This window comes from Sorghum bicolor, chromosome 3, assembly GCF_000003195.3.
Source record: "Sorghum bicolor cultivar BTx623 chromosome 3, Sorghum_bicolor_NCBIv3, whole genome shotgun sequence".
Lineage (NCBI taxonomy): Eukaryota > Viridiplantae > Streptophyta > Magnoliopsida > Poales > Poaceae > Sorghum > Sorghum bicolor.
The window spans coordinates 59,383,284-59,403,378 of record NC_012872.2 but is presented as its reverse complement, the minus strand read 5'-3'; the positions used below and the strand labels follow the sequence as shown (position 1 = coordinate 59,403,378).

At 44.3% G+C, this 20,095-nt stretch overlaps 1 protein-coding gene across 1 annotated transcript; it reads right to left on the bottom strand.

Annotated features, from left to right (window-relative positions):
* Positions 6,787–19,069, bottom strand: LOC8061856. Its single transcript, XM_021456289.1, has 10 exons — positions 18,872–19,069; positions 18,617–18,749; positions 16,874–17,002; positions 16,270–16,794; positions 16,128–16,191; positions 15,721–15,860; positions 15,310–15,621; positions 14,229–14,509; positions 13,053–13,135; positions 6,787–9,821 (listed from the first exon to the last, which is right to left on the bottom strand). Exons 1-10 carry the CDS (start codon positions 18,889–18,891, stop codon positions 7,003–7,005), a joined length of 4,506 nt encoding a protein of 1,501 aa, XP_021311964.1. The 5' UTR covers positions 18,892–19,069; the 3' UTR covers positions 6,787–7,002.

Below are 20,095 nucleotides of genomic sequence, written 5' to 3'. Positions count from 1 at the left end.
ATGATTGGACAATATTTATCACATACAAACAAAAGTGTTACGGTACCTATTTTTCAAAATATTTTGGAACTCCGTATATACCTACAAGGTTCAGAGAATTTATAGTGGCTGTGGTAGGAGGACGAGCAAAGTCATGGTCTACGGTACTCTCTACAAAAGAATGTAATTATGGAAAAAATATCAGCTAAACTAGCTTAACTTTAACCAAATTTATAGTAAATAATATTAGTATTTATGCCTTGAAACAAAATTATAATAAAAATATATCCTATAACTAATTTAATGATACTCATTTTGTTTCATAAGTGTTAGTATATTTTTATATAACTTTAGACAAAGTTGAATCTGTTTAACTTCTCAAAATGAAAGAATAGTATTTTTTTATGAAAGAGAGTATGATCTCTAATGTGGAACTAATCACATCAACAAAGTCATGGATTGACTGAGATAGATGTACTCCCATGCGCCTGCGGAGTACAAGGACTAAAGAGACCTATTCGTTTGACTATAATCCATAACTCAAAATATTATTCGTTGATTTATTATGAGAGAAAAGGACACGGAACGGACAAGTTTATGTGACTACAATTAACTAAATTCATTCACTAAACTAGAAAAGGAGAGAAAAATACAATAAAATCTATCTAGAACCACTATATTTGCTGAGATTGTCTAGAACTTAACAATAACTAGAAAATAAAAGGACCCACTGTACCATTAGATCTTATAATGGTTTAGATTAGAACAAATAATTCATGTCTATCATGTCTAATACTTCCCCTATTCTTAACTATAAGATCTTTTAACTTTTCTAGATACATTACTTTTGCTATAAATCTAGATATAGTGTATATCCAAATACATAGCAAAAGTTATCTACTTACAAAAGCCAAAATGACTTTTACAAGAGGACCTAAAAACTATGATATTAATTAGGAAAAGAAATAAAGCTTACAAAATTAGATCTTTTTATGATTTTTTATCTCTTATGATCCAAGTAGCCTAGATTACAGCAAAGAGTCCATGCCTAATACAATTAAGAATTATCACATTAATTAGGTTAAACCAAAGAATTCATGCCTAATTTAATTAAAACATCATAAATTCAAATAGTAAATTAAATAAAAATAGTAAATTGATTTTCATACGAGTTGGGAACAAAATATAAATATAGATTCCATATAAAATACATTAGTGAAAGAAATATTTGAACGGAAACTATAAGAGTTATATTTTGAGAAGAGAAAATATCTTCATAAATAGTCCGTTAAATCATCATTATTCTGAAGTAGCTCATTTCAAAATTTAAAATTACTTCGCCATGTTTGGACAACATCTAAATATAAATTAAGTGTAAAAAAGCCATCCTTTTCACCGCTACTACCGGTGCTATTTGTATACAACACCTCGCTGGTTTTTGAATGATTGCGATTCATCATGCATCACATCAAAACAAATTGGAGGAGAACATCAGCCATACATTTCAGACGCACCATATATATTGCTAACCTATGCCACGGTACTGGGTATCTAAGCTCAAATCAAACAAACCATTTTGGGTATTCAGTAAAACGAAAAACCATTTTGGTTCGTCCAAAGCAGAGTACCTGGCACACGAGTATTCAATCTAGCATAACGGCACACTGGAAACCATCCTGTACGCGCCTGACCTCCTCTTTGATGATGACGAGCACACGAACGCGCCCCGAAGCCGAACTCGCTGCTGCAGGAACAGCAGCACGGCCAGCAACGCCACCCCGAAGAGGACGCCGACGTCCAACGCGACGCCGCCGAAGAGATTACCGCGTGGACCCGCGTACACGTCGTACGCGTGAGGCGCCGCACGGATCACGGTGCCGCCGACGTAGAACCACGCCGAGAGCGCCCTCGCTTTGGAGCCCGAGAACGCGTTCGAGATCACCGGAAGTGCAGGAGCAAGCATGCCTGGAGTGCTTTCCTCTCGGCGGCGGCGGCGGATGGACCGTCGCCACCGCGTCCTGCTGGTTCCATTGGTCTCCTCCCCGACAAGGCCAGCTACCATTCCTGTCCTTGCTCAACACAGGTCACAGGCTGGGAAGCCTTCTGAGCTGAGCACATGCTGCCCGTCACGCACGGGCGTGACAGCGGTGGGCAGGAGGAGAAAGTCTCTGCAGTGCCTATGTCGGGATGGGAGTCGTCCCCGTACGTAGGCGACGAGGATGATGGCACCAAAGCCGGCGCCCTCGAGGTCGAGGCGGCCGGGAGAGGTTCGAAGGGTGAGGTAGGTGGAGACGGAGTCCATTAGTCCAACGTTCTGACAAGAGGACGTCAGTATCAGTGCCATCGTCTCTTAGGCCTTGTTTAGAATTCACCCTGAAAACCAAAAAGTTTTCAAAATTCTCCGTCACATTAAATCTTGTGGCATATGTATATATATATATATAGATGAAAACAAAAACTAATTACACAGTTTGTCTGTAAATCGCGAGATGAATCTTTTGATTCTTGATAATATTTGCCACAAACAAACGAAATTGCTACAGTAGCGAAATCCAAAAAAATTTCACATCTAAACAAGACCCATAAGAACCGGAGCCGATCATGCATAGCTCAGCGAAGGAAGTGGCAGTGGCAGTGGAGTAGTAGCCTTCGAGTTCAAAGGTGACTGAGTGGTGGTGTTCCCGACTCCTGCGACGCAAGGCGCGCGACGCCAAATCCCTCGAGGGCGAGCGTGCCAACGAGGCGAACGACGGTGGGATCAGTGGACAGTGGTAAGGGCCGAGTGGCGGGGAATGAAGGAGAAGGAGCGGAGGGCGTAGGATCGCTCAGGGGCGAAGAGAAGGTTGTCACCACCGGAGAAGTGCCCGGTTGAGATCCTCCGGAAGAGATTATTGCTCGTTGTCACTGTACTATGGGAGTGGTTGCCATTGTGGAGGTCAGGGGACGGGACGGGGAAGTGGCATAGCGAGGAGTACGACGAATATGATATGGCTGCGGCGGCCTAGTAGATGGTGACGAGGAGAAGGCAGAGGTGAGTGGAAGATTTAAAAATCTTGGGCCACACCATGGCGAAACTGCCGAAACAGGAATGCACGATATGCTTGCTAATGCTAGGTGCGGGGACGAGGGGGGGGGGGGGGGGGGGGGGGGGGGGTTGGTTGTCTGTCTGAGTGTTTATAGATGATCCAGCGCCGGTGTTGGCAAGCTGACAAAGAAGACTGATATACCAAGTAAGAAACATAATTTCAGAATGTGACAAGCAACATTGTTGTTTAACGGCTCAGATGCAATATGACAAGAGCAATGGCGACTGGGCCGGCACACATAATGTAGAGGGCAACACCAAATGAAAGGTTAATACTTAACTTGATAAGACAACTAAAAAACATTACAAATTTATTACTCAAACAAGGGAACAGATAGGTAGAGTATATAATTCATCCAGCCAAACTATACGTGCCGGCACAGCCGGAGTAGAGAACATACCACGATCCAGTATGTGGTATGTACCATCGTATTAGTATGGGTAATCGCAGACTAATACACATATAATTATGCTCTTCTCTCTCTCTCTCTCTGGGTGTGGATGTTCATTCCGTTCACTGCATTTGAATTGAGCGAACAATCATATGCTCCCATGACTTTCTTTATTTGGAAAAAACTAATATCTATAACTTTCCATTTTTAGAAAGTAACTAAGTTATACATATATGTTACGAGACATAACTTATTTCTACAATTTATGACAATATAACATTTTGCATAACAAAAATTATCACCATAATTTTTTTCATTACTTTTTGATATAGTTTTTTACGTAATTTAATAGACGAACAAGTTATACTATATAGTTATTTTCATACATAGTTTTCATATACGTTATGATATTAGTTGTACGTTTAAGTTCTTGAATATAACTCGTACGGTCTAACTTTATATTTAAGTCATTCATCAAGTTATATATCTAAGTTCTACAAACAAGTTATACATAAAAGTATTGTGTATAATTTTTATAGCTTCCTAAGAAATTATGTTGATAAATTTGTATCACAAAATATTATACATAAAAGTTATGTGTATAACTTTGTCATATAGTAAGTTAATATGTATAACTTTGTCACGTTGAAGATATAGGTCGAAGTCATGTGTATAAGTTTTATGTATAAGTTATACGAAGTTTGTTCTACAAATTATACGTAAAAGTTATGCGTATAACTTTGTAACTTTCTAAAGTAAAAGTCATAGATTTTTTTTTGCCAAAAATAGAAAAATTTTGGAAAAAAGAAAGTTACTGAACTTATTTTTTTCCAGAAATAGATAGTCGCAAGGGCTATCTGATCGGTGAAAGGCTATCTGATCGGTGAACGTTCGCCGGACTAAGACGCGTGTACAAAGGACAGGAACAAGAGCAGTAATGACAATGACAATGAAACTCGTTACCGCTGCTACTTGTTATAGACTTACAGTCTTACAAACTAATCATTACAACCTCTTGTTCGGTTCAATGTATAGATGGAATTGCAACTAAAAAAATGATGCATCCCTTGTTCTGATCTAATTCTCTGCAACCCAATTTGATGTAAATTGTCAAAAATGATGCATCCCTTGTTCTGATCTAATTCTCTGCAATCCAATTTGATGTAAATTGTCTTCTTCCCCATAACCTTCTTGAAACTTCTCTTTCACTAAAACTCCCATTAAATCAAGGATACAACCCACAACTAGGGTTTAGACAAAGGATTTGGGTCAAAGGGAGAGGAGAGAGGGGGAAGGAAGAGGGAATGGGACGGGCCACCCACCACCCTTGTCAAGGACGCCATAGAAACACTTGGGTCTTGTTTAGTTCCAAAATTTTTGGCAAAATGAGCACTGTAGCATTTTTGTTTGTATTTGATAAATATTGTCCAATCATGGACTAACTAGGCTCAAAAGATTCGTCTCGCAAATTATAGGCAAATTGTTTGTAATTAGTTATTGTTTTTATCTATATTTAATGCTCTATGCATATGGCACAAGATTCGATGTGATGGGAAATCTGAAAATTTTTGCAAAATTTTTTAGGAACTAAACAAGGCCCAAGTCGTCCGTGGGTGGGGTTGTTGATGTTGAGAAATTGACATTGGAGCATAGAAGAGCCAAAGAAGAGAGCAGAGAGGGAGAGGAAGATGTGAAGGGGTGTTATGCACGATAATCAAATAATACTGGGAGAGCAGCAGTAACGTTGTTGCAAAGGTTTGTATCTATTAACGTGGGAGCCAACTCTAGCCCAACTCAACTAAACAAGAAGTAATAAAATCCTATAGCAGTGTGAATATAGCATCGTGAACTGATAACTGGTCAAAATTAAAAAACCTCAACCAAACAGCACCATCGTCTCTCCTGCTATGCACATATCACTGTGCAAATCTAACGGTAACAACAGGAGAGCATGTGCCCTCGAGAACAAAATTTACTTTCTTAGTAATTGTGGAGGCCATCTCGTACTCGCCTGAGCCCGACCGTCTACTCTTCAAACAGCACAAGAACGCGCTGCCAAGCCTTTGAAGTAGATGGAGATCATATGATTACTACAAAGTGTGGCTAAAGATTGAATGTGACGAGACACACCATTTGACCAAACTCAAAGTTTGTTTTAGATTGATTGTTACCTTCTTGGCATTTCATTCTTTGTTGGGCACACATAAGGGCTCGTTCGGTTCTAGGAGTATTTTGGCATGGAACAATTCCTGCCTGGTTTGCTTGCATAATTTTATATAAGTTTTGATCATCTGGATTGATTCTTAGTGGAATCTAGAGTAACAGAACATGCCTAAAGCTTTTGTTGGATGAGATTTCACAGAAGTTCTCGCTCCTTGAGCCATTCTAGATCAGGTACTATTAAATATTGCAAGTTGGTGATGCTTATATGACGAGGTGAATGCTTATATGTGCGGATGCAACCTGGCCAAGGAACTATGGCAGCGCCTTAACATGTCATCGATGCTTGCCGTGGACATGGGCTCTATCCACACCGTCACCCCTCATGGCGGCATACCCTTAGATGAATTCCCGGCCTTCTTAGCTCTTGTCTGCTGGCACCTTTGGAAGGCGAGAAATGCCATGGTCTTCAGACATGAACTGCACTCTCTTGACCACGTTCTGGCTGCATGCAAGCAGGCGGCTGAACAATGGAAGTACAGACTCTCAAGGAAAAAGAAGCACCTAGTAGATGCTTGGTGCCAGATCTTCACGATGGCGTGACAGGGGCAAGGCTGATGCTCGCTCTCTCACTCTCACTCTGTCTACATTCTGTAATCTGTAGTCGCTCAGACATGTAAACTCTCTGTAAAACATAAGCACGGGCTGTTTTTGGGCCAAGAAATATAATACATACAAAATCAGGTGGGGGTCGTCTCCCCCCGTTGACAGTAAAAAAACTTCAAATAGTGATTGTTTCAGCAAAAAAGTATGAGTTGTAGTATTGTAACAATATTCCGCCAATGGAAGCCATTTGTTACATTGTCTAGGACAAGGATGCACTGTACTCCATATGAATGTTTCGAGACATTGATTCAATCTCTCTCAGTTTGTTCTTTTGTTTGTGGACGATATGATAAACTCATGCATAGCTAAGTACTATCTTCATCTCCAAAAGTATGCAATTTTAGCACATTATCATGTTTTAGTATCTTATAAGTTTGACCACTTATAAATAAAAAAAGTATCCATATTTATGATACCAAATAGATACCATCAGATGAGTTGCGAAATATATTTTTATAATAAATTAATTTAAAGTCATAAATGTAAATATTATTCACTGAAAAATTTATCAAATATGAACCACTTTTTATGGCAGTAGTTGCATTCTTTTTAGATGGAGATAGTACTATCTATCAACTTGAACAACTCCCGTCACGATCCAGTATGCTGTACTTGTACCATCATACTAGTATGGGTAATCGCAGACTAATAACTGCTTCCAAAAAAAAAAAACAAATGGCACGACAGTTGCACAATTTGCCTTCTTAAGACTCACGGTTACTAGGAGCTAATCGTGGTCGTGGAGACCATCTCGTACTCGCCCGAGCCCGACCGTCTGCTCTTCGAACAGCACAAGAACGCGCCCCCAAGCCGCTGCTGCAGGAACAGAAGCGCGGCGAGCAACGTAGCCCCGCATGGTATGGCGACGTCCCACGCGACGCCGAAGAGGTCGTCGCGAGGGCTCGCGTACACGTACGCCGTCGGCTTCCAGTTCCAGCCCGGCAGCACGTAGTTGTGCTTCCTGAACACGTCGTAGACGTGCGGCGCCGCGCGGATCACGGTGCCGCCGGCGTAGAACCACGGCGAGAGGGCCGTCACCCTGGAGCCCGAGAGCGCGTTGGAGACGACCTGGGGCAGCAGGAACCCGTCCAGGATCAGCCCCGCGTAGGCCGCGAGGTCGTCCACCAACGCCGGTCCCGACGGGGTAGAAAAAGCAGAGAACGAACTCGCTCGTGGGCCGTGGTGGTGACCATCGCTCATGTGCACGATCCAGACCACGACCGCACCGAGGACGTACAGCGGCAGACATATCCAGAGCGTGCTCCTCTCGGCGTCGGACGACGACGACGACGAGACCTCCTGCTTGCTCCCGACTTGATCCGTGGACCTCCGCGACGACAGGGCAAGCTGGAGGAGGCGCAGCTGCAGAACCAGGGCCAGCATGGTGCTGGCCCTGAGCATGAACTCGTTCAGATCCAGCGACCCGGCGCTCGTCAGCTGGAGGATGTACCGCCGCCTCCGGGTGTCCGTGTACATGTCCTCGAGGTCGAGCACGAGGGGGGTCACGTAGCCAAGGGCCAGGACGACGAGCATGGTGACCGACATGGCCGGGAGTGCCTCGGGTTGCTTGTTCGCATGACGCAGCTGCAGGGCGGTGAAGACGCAGGACAGCGTCATGGAGACCACCAGCATGATGCTCTCCATGTCCATCCTGGAGCTGGACTCCTCTATTTGCCGCACGGTCATCCCGTACGAGACGAAGTCCATTGCTTCGAAGAACAGAGGATCACTCTGCTTTCTCAGGCTCTTGATCGTCCCAACGCCACGCTCTCCCTCCACGGGGCTCACCGGCGCGAACTGGAAGGTCACCAGGACGTCGCAGTCGGACGAACCGTTGGTCACTTGGCGGCAGGCCACCAGGCACAGGGAGCCTGTCGTGATGTCATAGACACCCTCCGCGGAGACGCGTTGCAACTGAGGGGACATCTTCAGCGGCGAGACATTCGCAGATAAATTCCCCGAGGCAACCTGGTATTCCAAACTGTAGCTGACATTCAGCAGCCTCTGCTTGTTCGCCTCTGCTGCTACATGCTGAGAGAAGGCCGTGTCAGCCATCATCTCGTCCCCTTCAACCATGGCGGATCCAATGGTGACCGGCCAGGCATACCCGGGCAGTCCCTGTTTCACCAGCAAGAACGGGAACGTGAAGTCCCGATACGAGTAGTTACCCGGGAACCTGCCCTTGCGCTCCTTGCTCAACGCCGGGATGGAGTCGTAGTGCTTCTTGGCCTCCTCCACCCGGGTGTAGTTGTAGCTGACGCCGGAGAGGCTCCCCATGTAGCTCCCGGTTGTTGACACCGAGATCACGCCTGCCGTGTTGCCGGCGTCGCTGTTCCCGGTCGCGTTCCAGATCATCCCAGCCGCGATGCTCCGGTCCCGGATGGACCACACGGCCGGGAGCCAGAATCTGACCCCGATCCCGCACTCGCGGACTTGTAGGTCCGCGGGGGACTTGCTGCCGGAACTCGCCACCCGGCACGCCCGCAGGCAGAGCTGGCTCCGCGACGGATCCCAGAACCCGTCGGCGACGAGCGCCTCGTCTCCGATCACGAAGGTACGCCTCCCCACTGCCGTGTAGTTGCTGGATGGCGAGGCTACCGACTGATTGGCGTAGAACACCATGTACGCGCGCACGGCGCCGTCGAAGCCACAGCGCATCTGGTTCACGTACATAATCCCGTGCCGCAGCCGCAGCGGGAAGCTGCTGCTGCTAGCACCACCGTCGTGGTCGTGCTCATTGGGCCTGTACTCCAGGCTGTAGGAGCTTCGGAGCAGCGCCCTGAGGTGGTGGCACGAGTAGTGCCCCGAGCGGAGCGCCGGTCGCGCGGCACCGGCACGCACTGGGACGGGCGGCGGCGGGCAGGAGCCGGCCTTTCCGTACGCGTAGGCATCCTCGGCATAGGCGAGGAGGGCGATGGGATCGAAGCCGGCGCCCTCGACGCTGCCGGTGACGAAGGGCCGGGAGAGGTTGGACGGCTGGGGCAGGTGGAGGCGGAGCACGACGTCAGGGAGGAGGACGACACCGAAGCCATCTTCCCTGGCGTAAGAGCCGGAGCCGACCATGCAGAGCTCCGCCTCCGCGGTGGAAGCGGCGGTGGTGTAGTTGTAGTAGTAGCCGTCGAGGTCGAAAGACACGGAGTGGGGGCGGCCACTGTCGCGGTCGCGCCGGCCGAAGCGGGCGCGGGTGCCCTCGAGGGTGAGCGTGGCAGAGAGATGTTTAACGGCGGGGTCGGAGGTGGCCCTGGCCGAGCTGCCGCGCGGGTGGAAGGACAGAGCGCGGGTGTAGGGACGGTCGCGGGCGAAGTGGAGATCGCGGCCGCCGGAGAAGTGGCCGGCGGTGATGGAAGAAGGGATAGCGCGGTGTGCGCCGTGGGAGTGCTGCAGGTCGCGCGGGGGAGTGGATCCGCAGAGCGTGGAGAACGACGCGGCGTTGGCGGAGGGAAGCAGCAGGAGGAGGCCGAGGAGGAGAAGGAAGTGGTGAGCGGAGTCATCGTGCCTCTGAGGCCGCGCCATTCCGGCAAGTAGAGGCAGCAGGTTTACTACCGAGCAGCGTTGGTGCAGTTGTTTTAGTAGGGAAGAAGGGAGACAATGGTAAAGTTTGGGGTAAAGTGGGTCTCTTTGGTACAGCTCACAACAGATTGAGCTGTTTTTTTTGCCAAACACTTATTTCAAAACAATTTTATAGGTGAAGCTATTTTTCTCCTCCTCTCACAAAGACATAAGTTGAGATGAAGCTGAAAAAGTAGCTTATTGCAGCTCTCTCTCTCTCATTTTTCTCTCTCAACTATGCATGAAGTAGTTTGTGAAGCTATTTTGCCAAACACTTTTTCCAAAACAGCTCAGCTTCATCTAGAAAGTCACTCATGAAGCTATTTTCTAAAAAAACAGCTTTACTAGTGAAGTTGAACTGTGCCAAACAAGCCCTTTATTTTGTACCAAAGGGTTTGCGCGCAACGAGGAAGATGGTTTTTTTTTTCTTAAAGGCACACCCTCGCTCTTCCACCTATTGAATTCGTTTTGAGAAGTGTATAAACACGTATCTCAAAGTAGTTTCGTAATGAAATGTGTGTTTGAATATTTATCAAAACGAATTTAATGAGTGAGAGAGTAAGGATACATGAGAGCAAAATAAACTTTACCGTGCAACGAGTCGTCGACCGACTTGGTGCCTTGGTGGATACAAATTGTATCATTGTATCTCTGAGCTGCCTTTATGCATATGTACAATGAATCAATGATACAATCTCCTGCTTCCTGCATCGTCCTCATTCACGAACGTATTGTATGTATGCATAAATGCAGCTAAGAGATACTAAGGCCTTGTTTAGTTTAAAAAAAAAATTAAGATTCTTCGTCACATCGAATCTTGCGGCATATACATAGAGTATTTAATTGAGACAAAAACAAAAACTAATTATACAGTTTGCTTGTAAATCGCAAGATAAATCTTTTGACCCTAATTAATCCATGATTAGATAATATTTGCCACAAACAAACGAAAGTGCTACAGTACCCAAAATCCAAATTTTTTGCCAACTAAACAAGGCCTAATACGATTGTATATATGGTTTAGAATTTTAAGGGAGAGTGGAAGACCAAGACCTCAGTAAAACGTCAATTCTTATGGTTCCGGGAAAAAAATATTATGCAACATCTCAAGACTGGCCCGACATGTGTCCCCTGTGGCTGGCTTTTCTGTTTTTTCCGCAATAAGCTGAATCAACCAGTCATTTAATAGTATTTTTGTTTTTGACACAAATCAACCAACAATATTTTCTGCCAAACAAGGCAACCTCTGAAATGAAGATTGCCTTTGTAGGATACGTATCTGGTTCTCATGGTGTGGCTTTGTTCCCACACGGAAAAAACGCAACAGATAAATATGGCCAGTCACAAGGTGTCGCACGCCAGCACCTATGCGGAGTGCGGTGGAATTCATCACAGTTTAATCATTAATAATCTCCACTGAAGAACGAAGATTGCACCACTTAAAGTCGTCACTAAAGATGCCGGTCAGCACGGGCTGGAACTCTAGTGTTGACAGCATGAGTGCGCAACTGAGTAAGAATGGAGAGGTCACCGTTAACCATCTCCAGTCTCCACGAAACAAGACGCACGTTTCATAGGCATCTGGTGACTGAGATCCCAGTTTTCTTCAGTCAGCCTTTATCTTTGAACATTGGTGAGGCTAGCGTAGTTAAGGGCCTGTTTAGGCCCTGTTTAGTTTCCCATCCAAAATTTTTTCGTCCATTCCATCGAATCTTTGGACACATGCATAAACATTAAATGTACATAAAAAATAAACTAATTACACATAGTTTGATTGAAAAACGTGAGACGAATCTTTTAAGCCTAGTTACTCCATGATTAGCTTTAAGTGCTACAGTAACTCACATGTGCTAATGATAGATTAATTATGCTTAATAGATTTGTCTTGTAGTTTCCTGATGAGCTATGTAATTTGTTTTTTTATTAGTTTTTAAAAACCCCTCACGACATCCTTCCGACACATCCGATGTGACACCAAAAAATTTTCATCTCTTGGAGATGAAAATTTTTTGGGTTGGAGATGAAAATTTTTTGGGTGTCACATCGGATGTGTCGGAAGGATGTCGGAAGAGGTTTTTAAAAACTAATAAAAAAACAAATTACATAGCTCGTCTGGAAACTGCAAGACAAATCTATTACTGTAGCACTTAAGGCTAATCATAGACTAACTAGACTTAAAAGATTCGTCTCGCAATTTTTTACCAAACTGTGTAATTAGTTTATTTTTTATCTACATTTAATATTCCATGCATGTGTCCAAAGTTTCGATGGGATGGAAGAAAAAATTTTGGATGGGGAACTAAACAGGGCCTAAGGCGATGATAGCAGGCCCAACGGTGAGCACAGGAAGCAAGGGTGCACACTGCAAAGTTTTTTTTTTTTGACTTAGGCCTTGTTTAGTTCCAACAAAATTCAAAATTTTCCATCACATCGAATTTTACGGCATATGTATAGAGTATTAAATATAAACAAAAATAAAAATTAATTACACAGTTTATTTGTAATTTGCGAGATAAATCTTTCGAGTCTAATTTGTTCATAATTGGACAATAATTATCAAATACAAATAAACATGCTTAGTACCTAAAATCCAAAAAATTTGCCAACTGAACAAGGTCTTACTTGCTTTGTATTAATCTCAGCCGGCTGAAGCCTCAGAGTACACAAGATCACTCACACACGCCGGAGTTACATGCCACCTCTCCAAGCAATGTGTACTAGTGACTGCTTAGCTAAAACATAGGCTATCTTATTACAATATCTATTAACAGGGGCGAAGCTATGTTGTAATTAAGGGGTGCAAATGCACCCCCAAAAAATTCTAAAAATAGTGAATAAATCTAAAATTTCATCATATATGTACCCTTGTAGAAAATGTCTATGCACCCACAAGTTAAATGCACTCACTCTAGTTTACTCTAGCTTCGCCACTATCTATTAACATAAGCTAAATAGAATTCATCAACAGCACGCTAAGATCTATCTCTTGTAGAACTGGGCCAACAGAAGAGCGTTGGTTCTCCTTTCTCCTCCACAGCTGGTGCACACTGCAAACTTGGGGTGTGTGTGTGCGCGCACGCGCGCGCGGAGAATAAGCCGATACCTAGGATCCAAGGAAGAAGACATCCACACGTCCATAGACCACGAGCCTTTAGATGCCCCAGATGGATGGTGCTTGGCGGCAACCACAGCATCGACTGAAGAAAAACAAATTCAGCCACCTGAGGGATCACGGATGCTGCTATCACCCGAACTTAACAATTTCTGAGGGTCTTCTGGTTGTGTCGAGTCGAGTGCGCTGTGGCTGGAAAATGTAACCGTGCAGAAGCAAACAACCAGTCTGAAACAGGCAGAGACACAAACGCCCGGCGCGATGGCTCATAGCCGAGCGCCCGAGCTAGCTCCACCGGCAACATCCATCCTTGCCGGCTTTACACCATCTCCACTGGTGCTCCGACACCATCCGGCACGCCCATCTTTTGGAGGCAGAGGACAGAACAACCTACTACATGACAGGCATAAGCTGACAGGGCTCGCTGAGATTGCCAAGAAGGGAACAAGGCAATGACCCAGGCGCGTTTGGATTCATTCAGCCTGTTGCTAAACCGGGCAGCCGGCCAAAATTCAGCCCGCTCCGATTTGGGCGCACAGAGGAAGAAAAACGAACAGCAAGTTGCCAGCACTAGCTGGATTGCTGCTGGAGCAAGCCAAAATGCCAAATAGTAGCAGCAAACCAAACGCAGCTCCTTCCCAGGGTCAACGACTGAAATTTGGATTTGCTGCTACCGGCGTCCAACGAAGGTTTGGGTGCATGTTTAACCATTTCGATCCACATGTGTTGGAGTGGATTAAAATAAAATTTAGTTTAATTTCTCCACCAATTCACTTCAACACATGTGGATGAGATAGACCAATTCACTTCAACACATGTGGATGAAATAGATACATGTGCACCCAAACAAGACCATGCCAGCGCCAGCCTGACAGAGAGCGTTGTCGCTGATCCGGCTCGTCTGTAAATGGCAAGAGCAATGCGGACACAAAACCGGCCGGCAGATAAAGGTGCACAGGAGTAACACCACGCAGAAGATACACATGGGTAACACCAGACGGATTGTAAATAAGTACTGTTTCTAGATAGAATAAGCCACGTGCAACTTGTGTCTAGAAAACAATGGCAGACTGGGAGGATTTATACAGAAACTAACGACCAAAAAAGCAAGGGGTCAGTTAGTTGCACATGGTTTATTGTGGGCCTTGTGCCCCCAAACACCCTTCTGGGGATAGAACCCAACTTTGCCCATCCCTAGAAGCAAAATCTGTCAATCCTCCTGTTGCGAAGCAAAATCTGTGAATTGTCAACCTCCCTACTTTTGAACTTCCATTGCTTGCTGTGCTATAACTTCAGTATGGTGTCTGCTTCAATGTTAGTACCTCCAGGATTCCGGAATTCATCACAGTTGACTCCTATATTGGTGAATTCCTTCAGTAGGTCCTCGAATAATGGCTTAAGTGAGGCCTTGAAGTTGTTGGAGCAACTTTTGTCACCCTCGTCAACATCCTGCACGCCGTCTCCGACAAGGCAACCAACTTGGGCACCAGCCATGTATGACTTGCATCCTTTCAGGATTTTGCGCCCATAATTGCGGAAATGGCCAATAATGAAGTCCTCAAAATGCTGAAAAGGGGAACACACTTCAGATTTGGAAGCATTAAGACGATGTTAACCCTTTTTCATATAAGGGCTCATTCTTAGGTTTCTCAATCTACTCAATGAAGTCCTCAAAATGCTGAAAAGGGGAACACACTTCAGATTTGGAAGCATTAAGACGATGTTAACCCTTTTTCATATAAAGGGCTCATTCTTAGGTTTCTCAATCTACTCCACAAAGGTGCAAACGTGTCAATAGCATGGTGGTACGTCCTCGGGTTGGGAGGCAGCCCGCAAGGGTTCAAATCCTAGGTTGCATGAAAATAAAAGTCCGTTGCTGTGTGACTGTTTACAGAGGTTTACGTGTTGTAGGTGCATCCTGGGCAGCCAGTTTTCAGGGCCTTTTGTTGACCTTGCAGTTCAAGGAAATTTCACTTCGGGGAGATCGCGGATCTAACATTCTAATATCTATCCGAGAGTTCTACATTGTTTGTGGAGAAAGAGTGGTTACTTAAGAAAACAGAGATAGATGTATCCAAAAAAAGTTGTACTCCCTCCATATAGGATTTAGAAGTCGTTTTGGACAAGGTTTGAGTCAAACATTGGGAATATAAATCATCAATAACTTTTAAATTATTGAGTTTGCAAATGTGAAAATTATATGAATAGATTTGTCTTAAAAAATACTTATATAAAAAAATTCTAAATATTTTTATAAAAATAAGAGTTGTGTTTTGGAGACCGTGTCACTGTCCTAAACGACTTCTAAATCCTGTACGGAGGGAGTATAGCAAGCAAAATCATAAACATGTCATGCATCTCCATACCTTTGGTGGATTCCGAAGAGAGTACTGCATTGTTCTGCAGGACAGCAGAAACGTTTCTTCATTGTACGCCATTGATTGCTTCTCGCCTTGAGAAGTGTTAGCATGCATTGCATACCCAGGTTCATTGAAATAAGGTTTGGAATTCAACACTAAGGCCTGAATAGAGACCAGGACTTGCAACATGGTTGAATTAGATGGGTTCCACATCTCGCATCCAGTACCAGACCAGGTGTTTAAGAGGCTAAGGCAGACTTTACCACACTCATAGAGATTTGGGTTAAGCCGCAATCCCCCAGATCGGTAATTCACTAGCTGAAAGAACAGTCGTATCTATTGTCAAGCATATTCTTATAAATGGAGAACAAAGGAAAAAGCTTCCATAGATACATAGGGCATCAAAATATTCCTCACCGGAGGTTTACTTGGATATCGAGAAGGGAAATAGACATCAAAGAAGAAAAGCCCATCATGATATGGAGTGCCTGCTGGTCCAACGATGACAGCTCTAAGCAAGTCCATTCTATCCTCATAAACTCGTACATATATTGTCTCTGTTCGATTTAGAAGAAAGTATCAGTAAGTACATTTAAATATTGCACTACGCATGAAAACAATTTGCATCCATGGCATTTTCTGATTAAAATTGAACTAGAAGTCATTTTAGACACACGTGAGAATTTTTAAAGATTGACACGTCTACTCAACTGTTGAGCATGTAGAAAAGAGTAAATGACAACATTATGTGATCAATCTGTATTTAACAAACCTGTAACATCTTAATAAAATTAGACCATGAATAAAAAACAATAGCCACTTACCTGGCAAATCCTTCTCTAAGACTTTCCACTCATGTTGAATCCGCTTCACCCAGGCCTTTGATGGCTGTTTATAAACCAACTTGATATTAAATTGTGAGGAAATAAAGTGAAGATAGAGCATGTCCAAAGTTTAAATAGCTACCTTCTTAACAGCATGAACATTCCTTTGGCCTGTCAATGCGTAGAAATTGTCACTGTAGTCACTAACAGTATCAAACTGTTTAAATGTCTTATACTTTTCATCAATTTCAGTATTGACAACCTTAGTTTGACTGGGCTGATGTGGCATCTCAGTTGAAGGCATGTACCCCCATGGTAAAACTGCTCCCGCACCAGGTGGAAGTGGAAGATCCATGTAATTATTCGCACCAGAGTTAAAGCTGCTACCACTTTCCATCAGTGAAGTGCTATAATTATAGTATTTATTACTGTGGTCCTCTCCAGGTGCCCCAACAAACTCATTAGAATAAATTGGGGGTGAATAAATTGGGGGTAACAGTGCACCTCCATGATACGCTCCTAGGCCATCCCAAGGATAAAAATTTGTGGCAGGAATAACACTTGGACCAGCAACATTGTTGTGATGACCTCCCTGCCATGGGAACGCATCTATGACAGGAATAACACTTGGGCCAGCCAAATTTGTAGACATACCGCTCTGTAGTTCCTGAACAGAAAAGGAAAAATAAATCACTGGCATAGTATATAACCAAGGGAATAAAAAACAAGTACACGAAATACAACACCGTTGTATGCTCTGGCCAATCCATATGAACAACTTCTTGCTCATTCTTCTGATTTGATATCTTCTCACCAATTATCATAACTCCATCAGGATCATCATCATCAAGTTCAATTATGTCAGAAGGAATAACCTATATGTCGGACATGTAACATATTTAGAACAGATAGGTTTTGTGGCACCATAACAACATGTTGGCACATTTAAAAAACCAAACTTAGATAATCAAGATTCATGTACCAATCATAAGCCTGAACAAAGCCAAAACCAAACTCATGAATAATCTCATTTCCAGAAACAAAGAACAGCTCATGGATACTATGTTAGTTTTGAAAGAAACAAGCTGTCTTTTCAAGTTTTCATAAGAAATTGATGCTCACATATTACCATGTACATCCAGAAAGTAAAAACAGAGAAATATAACAAGTTAAGAATCATTTTAGATTTGCAGTCTACAAAGAAAGGATTCACCAAAAGAAAAGTTGCAAACCCTGTTACAGCATAAGACAATCACATGAATTGTAAATAGAAATCTTACTAAAGGAAATAATAGTGTTGCAGTGGTCACAGTTATCTATAGAGGAAGAGAGAGGGGCACTGAAGAAGGGTGTCATCATTTGGAAATCATGGTGATCAAAGTCTTCGGAAAACCAGGATGGCGACAACAAAGAAGGATAGAGGCTTAAGTTTTCCTTAGTTTAGTGTCGGCTCCCTGTTGAGTGTTGCCTTTTGTTTGGGTTCCATTTTGCGGAGTTTGGTCTAAGAACCCAATAGTTGTATTGGATGGCTATACTCATTCACTCATGGATGTTGGTGGTAACCGGAATGCTTTTTATTCCTGAATCTAAGAAATAATAATAAGGTAGCCCCAAACATTCCGTAAATCGATCACTAAAATACAAACTGATTACTCCAATGTCGTTCGCAGTGGATAGAGGAAGGAAAATTCAATAACTGCATGACAACATGAAAATGCCATACCAATACTTGACATGCAGGTGACTGACATGTGGTACGTTTGCTTTGAAGGAATTTTTTTTGCTTTCAGGAGAGGATTTACAAAACTAGCATGCAGCTATGGTAAATAAATACTCTGCAGAAAGTAAAATGTGAGAAGCAGGACACTAAAAAATAAGTTGTCTATCCAGATTATCATAGACCGTGATGGGGCTGAGGTATATTCTGATCTCCCTTGATGTAGATACATAACTACATGCATGTCATCAGGCCTATCGCAGCTTTCCATTGATCATCCAAATGCTGACAAGGAAAGGCCTAGAACAGAACAGACCACGACCACAAGGAATTCCTCATAGTAATCACTACAACATCCAAATGGGCAGTAAACAACAGCAGACTGCAAGAACAGACACCTGCTTAAAGTTACAATATCAATAATGCAAACACGATTCAGATAACAAAAGGGTGCAGGACAAAACGCATCATAATCCAGCACCAGTAAGTTTAGATTAAATTCGTTCAATTCAAATCGCCCCGATACTAAACGCAGTTGCCAACCCAATTCAACCCCCCTCATATACTCACGTGAGCACTACCAAACCACGGGGCGCGCACCACTGATGAGCATACGGGACCCAAAAAGTTGTAAACCTTATTCTCACAAATCGCCACACCCCAGTCGCGCATTAGAACTTCTCTACCGAGCACCAAACAGCCCACGGACGCGGAATAAAAAAAACGATGGTTTGAAAACAGAGAGTGAGAGAAACGCGTTTCCAGTTTCCACCTGGGGCAGCTTCAGCTTCTTGCGACGGGAACGGGAAGAGCTCCATTCAACGGCAGTCTCCGCCGACACCTCGACGACGTCGGGGTCGTGGAGCACCAATCTCCACCCGTCCCCGGAGCCGGATGGGTAACCCCTGCAACCAGAACCAGCCACCAAACAAAACACGCGTGAGACATTCAAAACTCGCCCCCAAACCACCCCCCACAAAGGCGCGAAACGGCGCGCGAAAGGATCGCAGGAGGCCGGCGCGCTCACCTGGAAGAGCCCTCCGCCATCGACCCTGGAGTCGCGGGCGCCGCCAATGCGATCGCTCGCGGCGAGGCGACGGCGGAGCCCGTGGGGCGGTCCAGGGGTTTGGGTGCGGACTGAGGGGGAAATTGATTGTGCAGAAGAGTAGATGTGAGAGCGGAAAGGGGGGGCGAGAGAAGAAGCGAAAGCAAGGAAAGGGTCAAAAGGGTCTCCGAATTTTGGCGTTTGCTCAGTCTATCCTACTTCCGGGGCCAGATAGAGGGGCCCGCGTCTGACGCGGCTCTGGCTTCTGGCCTTCTGGGGATGTGGGGGCAGTGGAGTACACCTGTCGCTCACCGTAGAGCAGCGGTGTGGCTGGCACAGCGGCCAGGGGCACGGTGTGGTGGACGGCGGCTCTTTCCGTGATTTCCGTGGCTATTTTTTATTATTAAATAATATTACCAACTCTACATGATTTTGTAAATATCTGTATTTTTAGTATCCGTAGATTTCTCTAGTATTCCCTTCGTCCTTTTTAATTATTACTTGCGCTCCTTAAAAAACAAGTGTCGACAATTATATATTAAAAAATATTAATATTTATAATACATAATTAGTATCATTAGAAAGATTTTTGAATTTAGTTTTTTAACAAATTTATTTGAAGATATAAATATTATAGTATTTTCTGTAGATCGAGACAAACTTGTGGCACGCACATCAACGATGACAATTAAAAAGGGACAGAGAGAGTACTTTACTAGTTGTAAGAGTAGTGAATAATGTCAAGTCTAAGAGCGTGTTTGCTAGTGGGCGTGGAGGGTGACCCGAATTCCCCAACTGCAGCAGCCCGTGTTTGATGTCACTGGCCCAGCCTCGAAGTTCACCCCGTCCAAAGCTTAAAGCACTTAGGCCAGGTCCCAGAAAAACGAAAACGATGGGGGACATCATTTTTTCAAAGCCAGGCTAGATTGAGCGATTGTCTAGCCCAATGGATAGAGTAGGTGGCCTTCCTATCCTCTTACCTCCTATTTGGTCCAACAAACAAACACAGACGCTATTGGGTCGGGCTTACCACCAAACAAGGGGGCTTGCACCGCATTAGTCTGGCTATGGCTAGTCTAGGCCTAGCCACGGGGCCTGGCTGCCCTTCATGTAGTGCTGCAAACACGCCCTAGATTACTCTGTCCCTTCACCCTGCAATAAAGTGTATTGTGACTTCTAAAATTTGTATTGAAATACAATGCATTT

Bases quoted from the DNA above. Each gene is read 5' to 3' on its own strand.
- LOC8061856 (XM_021456289.1), bottom strand. From the start codon at position 18,891: ATGGCGGAGGGCTCTTCCAG. The intron at 17,003-18,616 runs GTGGAAACTGGA...TCCGACATATAG, and splicing joins AGAAGCTGAAGCTGCCCCAG to GTTATTCCTTCTGACATAAT. The intron at 16,192-16,269 runs GTAGCTATTTAA...GTTTATAAACAG, and splicing joins ATGTTCATGCTGTTAAGAAG to CCATCAAAGGCCTGGGTGAA.